Source organism: Prunus avium, chromosome 4 (assembly GCF_965620075.1).
Source record: "Prunus avium chromosome 4, drPruAviu1.hap1.1, whole genome shotgun sequence".
Lineage (NCBI taxonomy): Eukaryota > Viridiplantae > Streptophyta > Magnoliopsida > Rosales > Rosaceae > Prunus > Prunus avium.
In genome coordinates this window covers 33488785-33499965 of record NC_142287.1, presented here as the reverse complement: position 1 = coordinate 33499965, position 11181 = coordinate 33488785, and the positions used below count along the sequence as shown (strand labels likewise).

Sequence of the window (11181 nt, the reverse complement as noted above, 5' to 3'; positions counted from 1 at the left end):
ATGGACCGCTTCTGCCAATACCTCCAAACATGTCATTTCAAGCTACTTTTAAACACTCATAATTATTAAAAGACTGAAGCAAAGCAGTCAGGTCAGTTGCAAAGCATAAGCCTTTTTACCAGCTTCTTAGAAAGCACTAATCTTGAGCTCTACACGGTTTGCCTTGTTTTTTGGCAAGTGTTTTGGGAACAACATAATCAAACCTTGGAACCCTCGATCCAATGGATCCTAAGACATGATTTGAACAGAAAAATCAACATGCTACCAACATGATATGTTTTATAGCAGGACCTTTCCCTCCTCGTTATGCTTTGTTCTCTGTTTGGTTTCCTCCACATAAAATGGCTTCCCTTTCATTTTGTTTTGTTTTTTTCAGCAAGGACCTTGCCTAGGTGGATGAATTGCTCATCACGTCTTGTACCTATCATCATTGAACCAATTGCTGAGGATGCCAACCTCAAGGACTGCCGAGTCCTGACTTTCTTTCTTTTTTCTCTTTTTTGTTTTTGTTTTTGTTTTTGTTTTTGTTTTGTCTGATTGCTTTTTTGTTTCGAATTGTTTGGCAAGGTTTTTTTGGATAATGTTTTGACAAGTTTTCATTTAACAACACGTTCGAAAGCCCACCAGAGCCATGGGCTTTTAATAAACATGGCCAAGTAATTTGGTCTCCGGAATAGACCAATATAGGAAAAATTATGGCCTCCCACATAACAGGATGTTACACCCAAGCTTGTGCTCGTTCGGTAACGTTTATTCCCACCCTCTCCCGCCAATATAATGACATGATTCTATTTATTTTTCTCATTGTTGATGAATATGAGATTTCGAATTTAGAACCTCTTTTAATTTTACATTAAGAAGTTGTTTATATTATATATGACTGGCCAATTTTTCTGCAACACATTGAATATGGGACCTACAAAGAGACCCGTAGAGTATAGTGAAAACATTGAAGCCCATAAAACAACCATCGACATGGGTGAGCCTAGGGGTCATTATTCGGTCCGCGGGCCGAAGTGTTCCCGAGGCTCGATGGGCCAAAGCCTGATTTGATGGTTAGGTCCACTCGGTTCGGCCTGCTCTAAGGTTGGGTAGAACTTGGGTTTAGGTTTCGAAACCTTTCGCCAAACAAGGTCCGTCCATGGCCCAGCCTCGGCCTGAATAAGCCCGCTCATTGCCTTGTTATTTTTTGTTTCCCCTTATGTTGCCTTATTTTCATTCTAAACATTTAAGTTATTTTTATATTACTTCATTTACTTAAGTTTACAATGTAAATAAGGAAGTACCCCCTATTTGGATTTAAAAAAAAAAAAACAAACTAGAAAATCAAATTCCCAACAAATCAAAATATGAAAATCCAGTTTTAGTATAAGATACTGTTTATACCAATCAAAATATGAAAATCAATGTATATTTTATACTAAAATCTCATAAAATCGTGTTTGATTATTTAAGTTGTAAGGAATATAAACCGCCAAAAATATAATTGAAAATATTAGTATTTCAAAAGTCTATTTTTTATACTTAGTCAAATTTTGAGATAAAACAATTTTTAAAGTATGATATGTAGTATTCTATATTATTTTTTAAGAGTTATGTAAGGCTAACATAATTCTAACATTATTTTTGTACCTTAAGGTTGTAAAGTGCAACTGATTGATAAGTTTGTTAGTGCCAACCTAGTTAAGATATGCATATATTTAGTTGTGTCCTATTCTATATTATTGTTTAAGAGTTATGTAAGGCTAACATAATTCTAACATTATTTTTGTACCTTAAGGTTGTAAAGTGCAACTAATTGATAAGTTTGTAAGTGCCAATCTAGTTGAGATATGCATATATTTAGTTGTGTCAACCTAGATTACTACATGTCATATTTGAAAAACTATTTTCTATCAAAATCTAATTAAGTGTGAAAAATGGACTTCTGAAATATTAATGTTTTCGATGATATTTTTGTGGTATATATTCCTTACAACTTAAATAATCAAACATGATTTAATGAGAGTTTAGTATAAAGTATACATTGACTTATTGAGGTATCAATATTGGTATAAACAGTATCTTATACCAAAACTAGATTTTCACATTTTGATTTGTTGGGAATTTTATTTTTTAGTATTTTTTATTGAATCCAAATATGGGTACTTCCTTATTTACATTGTAAACTTAAGTAAATGAAGTAACATATAAATAAATTAAAGTAAAAAGACAAGACAAGACATTTATTTAAATGTTTAGAATGGAAATAAGGCAAACAAAAAAGGTAATGGGTGGCCCATAGGTGGCTTGCCCCGGCCCAGCCGAAAATCCCACTTAAGCCCGACCTTATGGGCAGGCTCGGGCCGATCCCTTTCAAACCTCAGCTCGACATGATGACGAACCCTAGGTGAGCCTTCGACAACCTAAACTGCCGATCCATGTGAAAAATGCGTCTATTGAACTAGGCTGGACAAAGGATATGTGGTAGCCTCTCAGGTAATGTCCACAGTCCCACATTGAAATATCACTCAATGCACATCTCCCAAGGTTTATAAATAGGGGTACAAGTCCCCAAAATGAGGTAACAGTTATATTCAGCTACTTAGCCCTTACTTTGTCCAAATTACTATTCACTCTGTCATTAAGTTAACTTAAGCATCGGAAAACCTTCGGCTGGTACCACACCGGTGCCGAAGATCTTACCATTGCTCTTTGTCTTACAAATCATCAACATTTGTCAAAGAGCCCAAGAGGCCGAAAGTGACACATCATCTCTAAGTTGAGCCCAAAAGCGATCATCCATTTTTTAGCATCAACAAAAGTACTACAAGAGTGCAATTGTAGGTTAGGTTAGTTGATCATAATAACATGTTCGCCCTCTTGCACCCGTGTTCAAAATCCCCTCTTCATAAATTATGCTAATTTAGAATATCGCTTTGCCCCAAAAAATTAAAGGAAGTACTACTAAATTAAAAGAAAATTGATGAGATTTAGGTGATATATGTATAATATTATAGTTTCTTTAATTGAATGCATGAATGTGTAATTATGAAATGATACCTACGATCATGTATGGTCATGGTAGTACGTAATGGCGTTTTTGACGTCATTGCGAATTCGACTTAGAAAATACACTTATGAATGAGTGGCTAATATAATTTTTTTTATAGATTTTTGTAAAAAAAGTGTTAAATATCTTAATTTTATGTTCTTTTATATTTATGAAATATGATATAAATAAGACATTAGGTTTATTTTGCCTGCTTTGACGAAGAGGTACACGCGCTAAGAAAGAGGGTGGTCAGGAGTCTTGCCTAGCACAACACAACTCCCTGTGTTTCGGCGAAAGTGCACGTGTCAACGCGTCATGGTGAGCTGGTTCTACAGCTGACGTGGCAGAGTTCTATTTGCTGAAATCAGTTAGCGAAGATCCCATCAGAGCCGTCGGTATGATCCAAGAGAAGCCGACATATTACCTCTGTCTGACCGTTAAGAGAGAGAAGAACAGAGTCTTAGAGAGAGAGAGAGAGAGAGAGAGAGAGAGAGTGCAAGAGCGAGCGAGAGAGAGAAAGAGAGGTATTTTCTCTTCAATTTTTCACCTTTTTTTTATTTATACTGTTAATTTTTATCAATTTAGTTTAGCTAATTACAGCTTCATGGTCCTGTTGCTGGAAATTCATTGTTTCTTGGGTTCGTTTTCTTTCTTGCTTTCTTTCTCCCTCTCTTTCAAGTGTGTGAATTTGGTAATTGAACTGTGTAGTCAATGGAGCTTCTTGTTTAGGGTTTTAAGTTCATGTTTAGGTTTTGATTATTCTGCCTCTGAGAAATGCTTATGCGATTTGTGCGTAGTTCTTTGGTCAATGGGGTTTAAGAACCTTGGTGATATTTTGGTATGAGTCACTTGGTTGGTTGACTTTATCTTTAACGTTTACTTGGAAATTTTGGAGCTTTGGAATAGGGGTTTTGAATTTTGTGCCTTGTTAAGAAACGATTATGTTTTTTTTAAGGCTTTCAATCATTTTAAGGTTTTGGAAATGTTTCTTAAAGAATAGTTTATGCACTTCTACTATGTTTTTTTATTAGGATTTTTCAATCTTTATTCTTGATTAGATGCTGACGAGATAGTATAGTAAAATTTTAAGGTCAAAGGCCCTATTTTTCAGTATTTGATTCCAATTATCATGTTTGGATACCCTAGTCATATCCTGTTTCACAAACTCATAAACATGTTAAACACAATAATTTTGACTTCGTGATGGTGATTGAAGCAGTGGGGTGCTAAGGATGCAGTGGCGGTGTTGTGGTGGCAGGAGCATGGCATGAGATCTTTCAGGTTAGTAAGGGAATTTAAACAACCTTGTTTGCCTGGTTAGCTATGTGTTTTAGTGCTGAATTTTACTCTCTTTTTTTTCTTTCCTAAAACAGATACATTAGAAACAGTTTGATACAGTTTTGGGAAGACTTTAAAAGACGTGGAGTTTAGATTGCTAATCATCATTATTATGAATCTTTGATTAGATACCGAGACAGACATACGTGGATCTCACTACCAAACTGTATGTTGCTTAATATCTCTGCTGCGTGGTTCCCATTGTTTCTATCAGTTTCTTTAGATTGGTATCATTTACTTTCTTCTTATCTTAATTATTTCTCTGAGACAGACTCAAGATTGTGGTTCGCATCACAAGTACAGATCAAATGCCATCTTTCAAAATGAAGGCTCAATCAAGCACGGGATGTTTACGAGAAAAAAACGGTCTTCGTGTATGTCAAAAGTCAAGTGTGATTACCAAGAAAGCATGTTCTCATTTTAGGAAATCTGAACATACAGCGGATCTTGACACTTGTAACAATTGTCAGGAAGGTGAGAAACCAAACATAAAGAAGTTGATGTTCGATCTATCATATAGTGTTATAGTAAAGACTGTATAATTTATCTTTGTATTGAAGTGATCAAAGTTTGTATTAATTTTTCCATGCATTTTGAGCTCTCTGGCTTTCTAATTTTGTAATGGAGGCTTTTAATTTTTCGTAAATTGCTTAATTTAAATGCTTCTTATGAATCTACATTGAGCGTGCAATGCAAGTTTCAACGAAGGACATTGATTCAGTCCATGCACAATTATCTGCGTCCAAAGTTTTTTTTGCAATTGTTAATGTTAGAGCTTCTTATATTCTCATAGTTTCTTCGAGCATGGATGTTTCTATTAAGGAAATTGGACGTGATGAAGCAATTGACCATCAGGAATTGCTGGATGAACAAGATTGTAAGCAATCATGCGATTCTGAAACCAAAAGGATGGTAAGTGTTTAATTTCCAAGGTTGTGGACACCAATTTATTGCCTTACTAGTGCATTGCCCTTTGGTTTTGAAAATGATTCTTGCTCAAAGTTTTCTTGAATTGCACCATGTGGCTATTAAGATTTCTTATAAGGTTGTATAATTTTCAGGAGTCCTCTCACACCTGCCCATCAAATTTAGAGACAATTTTCTCTCCTGCTTTGGAGTCTAGTGAATCCCATGGCGAACCAAATAGTGAACCAACTGACATTGATGCAGGTATGCCTCAAACTTTGTTAATTAAACACATAGAGATCAATCTGATATAATTAAAAAGGAAGAAATAACTTAGGTATGTGCCAGCCCTGAACTCTGTGTAAATGCTATTCTAAAACATTATTTAGTATGTGTAGGTTATTTCAACAAAATTTTACCACTTTCCAGTGGTAATTTGTAACATGTTTTTATATAATAAAAAATTCAAATCTACCTACTGTGTCATGTAATGTAATGTTACCAATGCTAATATCTAGTATGCTAATCTGATCCTGAATTTTCAGGGTTAGGAGCTGGTGACAGTGATGATAACAGAAGTTCATGTGATAATCAAACTTGCGATGTCTCAGATTTCTACATTTCTGACATGATCATTTCGAGCTTACCCTTCAACGAGAATGCATTTGATGTTGACATTGGTGAAATGAATTGCTTTCCAGACTACAAATGTGCTGAACCAAATATGTTCTTTGATGCGTCTGAGCAATACATGGTATTGCCTTTCCTAGAGGACACTATCAGAAGCAGTAATATTAATACTGATGTTGACAAATCATGTGAAGAAGCCATCGTAGATACAGATTGTGCTGGAATGTATTTGGAAATGGGTCAAATGAGCCCCTGCAACCAGGAAACTGTTGTTAATTCTTCTGACTCAGATCAGGCGGAGTCCTTTGATCCACAGTTGTTTATTAAAAACTTACCCGAATTATCAGATGTGGTATCAAATTATCAACCCAACATATTGCCTGAGGATGCTCCAAAAAGAAAGTCTGTAACTCTTGTACTTGATTTGGATGGTAAGTAATGTTATATGTCTGTGTTCTCATATGATTATGTGTTTATCATCATTTAATGTTATTTCTCACATACTTTTGGGACTGTAGGTACTTTTTTACTAGTTTTGGAACCTTGTTAATGTTATTTTAAATGATGAATTAGGAATTTATAATGAATTTCATTTAATTTTCTCAACAAGTTAATCAAACGTCATTGAGCTGTGCTATTGGTAGAGGACGCTGTCCTAAAGTCTACATGAATATGGTATATTAACAAAATGCCTAAAACTCAAATTTGAAATCCATAATGTTGAAAATAATTTTTTTTGCAGAAGTCTTTGTTACCTGTTTCCGGTGTCAGTGAAACATTTAGTTTGAAGTGTTGGCATCTCCCATCTCACTTTCTCTCTTAACAAAAAAAAATTATACAGTCTTGTGGGTGTTTGCTCATAACAAAATGCAACCCAGTTTATTTTTGAAAAATTTCAGTTGATTTTAACTCAGTCTGGCTACTATAACAGTGTATTAAAGACTGAGCCACATATTTTAGTTGTTTGACATTCGTCCGGCGAGCCGTCAATGTGTTGAAAGTTGTGGAAGCAATTTGTAGTGCTTAAATAGGACATGTGAATTGATTGCGATAATATCATCAATGCAGGCTATGTATGTGCAGATGCACACCACAGAGACCATATGGCTTCTCTCTAGCCCACAAATCAATTATTTTTTCCATTTTATACACGTAAACACGTTCATATGTACAAATATATTTGTCTGTGTGGGCATGCATGAGTGTGCGCACTCGTGCATGCTCACATTAATACATTGATATGTGTAGACATAAATACGTGTGTATTGACAGCATTTAGGCTTAGGATATGGTACACCAAGCCACTAAGAATGTTGGTTTTCCATTTTTTCATTTGTTTATTTGGTTAATTTTTGTATGAAGGGTGGTAGTGGTTCTTCGGGGAAAATATTTAATGAGTCATAAACAATATTTTCAAATGTGATATAAATGAATAGGGAACAATTATGGACCACCATACCAATTATGCCCTTGATGTGGTTATGTCAACTAGGGGTCCATAAATCCGATCTTCTGTTTAGATGTTATTCAGTTTAATCTTACTGTGAATTTGTTTTTTCCAGAGTTTCAGTTGAGAAATATATATTGAAGTATATGTTACTGATACGTAGTAATGCTGCTATTATATGTGCAGAAACACTGGTTCATTCTACATTGGATCATCTTGATGATGCAGACTTCACATTTACCGTCTTTTTCAACATGAAAGAGCACACGGTATATGTGAAACAGAGGCCTTACCTCCAAACATTCTTGGAGAAAGTTGCAGAAATGTTTGAAGTTGTTATTTTTACTGCCAGCCAAAGCATATATGCAGAGCAACTTCTTGATATATTGGATCCATATGCAAAGCTTATATCTCGCAGAGTTTATCGTGAATCATGCATTTTCTCAGATGGCAGTTACACTAAAGATTTGACAGTTTTAGGTGTTGATCTTGCAAAAGTTGCCATAATTGATAATACTCCACAGGTACATACCCTGGCCATTTGTGTTAACTGCTTGGACCTTTATTTCTTAATTTTTAGGATTTTCTTTTCAATTTCCATTTGTCCTGTTTTTTGCATTGCCACTTTATGGGTTGCCCTATTGCTTGAGAACTCGAACTTTCTTTCAGATCTCTTGATGCTGGCAGTTGTAGTGGCTACTAATAAAAATTGGTTTCACTCCTGGCGAAATTAAAAGCTAAGGCAAAGAGAAAAAAAGTGGAAAGAAATGAACCTTGTTATTACTCAGAACTGACTGTTTTTCTCTTATCCACTTTTTGTCATTTCAGGTTTTCCGATTGCAAGTTAATAATGGAATTCCTATAAAGAGTTGGTTTGATGATCCGTCCGATAGTGCTCTGATTTCATTACTTCCCTTCTTAGAGACCCTGGTTAATGCTGATGATGTTCGTCCAATAATTGCCAAGAGATTCGGTAACAAGGAATAAGAGTCACTTGTCTTTCTCATTTGCTTGAATATAGAAGCTCCTTGTCCCTCTCATACCTTTTTTTAAAATAGAAAATATTGGCCTCTAATCTTGATGCTCCCTGTTCTTTTCTTTTGAGCTCATGAGATAATTAGCTATACAATAAACTCTTTCTTATTGTCAGTCAGCTCTTGGTTCTTGTTCCCTTGTTTTCTTCCTTTCAGCTTACAACACTGTGGAATGGGTTGTCTAATTTTTGTTCAAAGGTAATTGTAGAGAAAGTATGATTTATCCTTATTGTACAGTTTAAGTTGCTTTTATATCAGGGTGTACACATGAGAAATTAGCTATAAAATATTGGCCTTTAATCAAGATGCTCTTCTTTCTCTTCATTTGAGCTCATTAGGTAATTAATTATGCAATTCAATCTTCTTTTCTTTATTGTCTGCCAGCTCTTCGTTCTTGTTTCCTTATTTTCTTCCTTTCAGCTGACAACACTTGAGGGCAGTTTGTCTAGTTTTTTGTTCGGAGGTAACTGTATGGAATGTCAATTTATCCTTTTTTGCAATTTCAAGTTGCTTTCTATATTAGAGTGTGCGCATGAAAAACTAATAAATTCTGAAATACAATTCTTGAAAGCGTTGCCTTTTACTGAGTTTGGCCTCATTACAGCCACATGTTTTGATACATTGTCTTTTATTAAAAAATATTCACAATACAATTACGCTAGCACTAGGGACCCAATCTAGTCAATATTGTCATAGGCTTTTATGGTTTATTAAAAGATTATGTTTCATAGGAAGAATAATTAATAGCTTATGGCAAAATTTGGAATTGGAAGCCTCTGTAGTAAGATTTACTCTTTCCTTGAGGGATTTATGCCAAAAAGTACATAGTGGGTACACAAAGAGGAGTCTGGCATATTGAGTGTGCTAGATAGTGAATAAAGTCAGGTGGCTTATAAAAGAGAATCTCTTAAAAGATGAATTAAGTTGAATGTACAATTATGAATGCCTTTCTAACCAACTTTTTGACATCTTCATAGACGTCTACCAGTAAGGAAATCTTCAAACAGCTGAATCCTAAGTATTTTCAGAAATTCAAATGATAGTTATGGAAGTAATAATTACTGTAACAGCTCAAAGTTTAGCTTGTGATACTGCATATCTTTAGTAAATAAATGATTACCATTCATAAAAAATTATTATTGAAGACAAATTAATGTAAATGCTATAATAAGTAAATGGCATTGAATACTTTCTGAACTTAAAAGGAAGTCTTACCTTTAATGCAATGATATGTCAAATTATGCTAAATGAAGTTCAGAACTTTTCTGTAGTAATATGAAGGTGTGGCCCTTCTGGATAAGAAATAAGAAACAGGGAGGAGCAGAAAGAGGACAAACAACTTGTGCATCCTGTGTCTACATGGCATCATTTTGCCGCAGAATTTCTTCGTCCACTTTGACTGAGTTCAGGCTTATTTATGTTCTAGGGATTAGTTTTTAGTTTCATTTTCTTTTCTAATGAGTTTAAACAACTGGAGCACCATTTCTTGATTAAATCAAAATAGCTTTAGAAGGAAATGTGAGGGGAAGTAAAGTCTGTATTTGATTACATTATATTCCAAATAGTAAACATAGTTTGTATGTTTGAGTGAATTATATCTTATGAACTGAGATTGCTCTTAGAATAATGATATAATTTTTTTCCAATGAACTATATCTACTGCTTCAGTAAACAAAACATACACATGGTGACATAGGTGGTGAATGAGCTGAGGTTGAGAATGCCATGTTTTACCCTAGGAGGGTGGTATGGGTATGAGATGTACCATATGAAGTGATTTAGTTCATATGGCCTCTAAAAGTGAGTTTTCTCACGAGGATGCTTAATTTAGTGGGTTAGCAGATGCTTCCAACGATATTGCATTAAAAGTTTAGATGGTGGTTTCTATGCTTACACTGCACTGATGGATCAAGATGTGTATGAAATGTGAATAACAGATGTTGTTGGAGGATTGTGCAGATTGTGGAGACAAAATGGGTTTGAATAACAGATATTATTGGGAGAAAGGAAGATTAGCTGGGTTGTTAAATTAGCTGACTAACACTGCTTTTCATGATCTTCTGCCAGTTTAGTCTTTTTGTACTTTTACAAATTTGCATGCCTTGTCTGCAGGTCATGCGGAGAACACTAACACATTTTCTGCTAATGTGAAAATAGTAAGTATGTTGAGTTTTGTTGCTACTTCTTTCTTGAGAAGTCTGTAGAGACATGTATTTATAAAAAGCATACAAGTTTTCTGACTGTATCTTCTCACACTTGGATTTGTGGAGTGACCTTTGAGATGAGGTGGTTGTGTAAATCGTTTTCAGATAATCGCGTATTTTTTACTTCATTTTGTTTAATTTTCCGTTCTTTGGTACCCTGGTCATTTGCTTGTTTCATCCTTGCCAATGGCTATGGCTATGGCTATGGCTATCTGAAATACATAAATGTAAAATCTACCTGGTTGGTGTTATTTTCTGTTGCCATTTTATTGGAGGTTGTGACAATGATTCGATAAACCCCGAGAGATTTCCATTCTCTGGTGTCCAATATTTTCAAGTTTGTTTTTGCAAACAACCCAGCGGAGGAGAAAACTTGTCTTTGAGGTTTGTCTTCTGCTTAACCAAATTGACAATTTCCCATTTCCCAAACCAGGAGTGAGAGTGACTAAGATCTTATATTACCTCTTTCACTGAGAGTATTGGGTGATAATGCCCCTCCTTTTCTGATTATTGTCGAGGTTGACCTGTCTGTAGGTATATCGATAAGCCACGGTTCTTTCTCATGCTCCATGGGCATGAATAAGAATT

The 11181-nt window shown here is 35.0% G+C and overlaps 1 protein-coding gene across 15 annotated transcripts; it reads left to right on the top strand.

The window, feature by feature from the left end:
- Positions 1-3423: 3423 nt before the first annotated feature.
- On the top strand, positions 3424-10702 carry SSP4 (SCP1-like small phosphatase 4). Of its 15 annotated transcripts, none has more exons than XR_015835270.1 (11): positions 3424-3558; positions 4254-4315; positions 4408-4538; positions 4644-4846; positions 5166-5284; positions 5434-5542; positions 5824-6339; positions 7542-7879; positions 8184-8587; positions 8774-8852; positions 10502-10702. XR_015835270.1 is itself a non-coding variant. In XM_088252141.1 (9 exons), exons 4-9 carry the CDS (start codon positions 4681-4683, stop codon positions 8340-8342), a joined length of 1407 nt encoding a protein of 468 aa, XP_088108267.1. In that variant the 5' UTR covers positions 3424-3558; positions 4254-4315; positions 4501-4538; positions 4644-4680; the 3' UTR covers positions 8343-10702. The 15 variants fall into 15 exon arrangements, 8 of the variants coding, with proteins under 8 accessions (XP_088108267.1, XP_021825628.1, XP_088108265.1 ...); XR_015835268.1 differs by having other exon boundaries at positions 9661-10702; XR_015835271.1 differs by lacking the exon at positions 8774-8852.
- Positions 10703-11181: the final 479 nt, after the last annotated feature.

Coding starts and splice junctions, on each gene's coding strand:
- SSP4 (XM_088252141.1), top strand. CDS start 4,681: ATGCCATCTTTCAAAATGAAGGCTCAATCAAGCACGGGATGTTTACGA. Junction 4,847..5,165: donor TTGTAACAATTGTCAGGAAG/GTGAGAAACCAA, acceptor ATATTCTCATAG/TTTCTTCGAGCATGGATGTT. Junction 5,543..5,823: donor ACCAACTGACATTGATGCAG/GTATGCCTCAAA, acceptor CTGAATTTTCAG/GGTTAGGAGCTGGTGACAGT.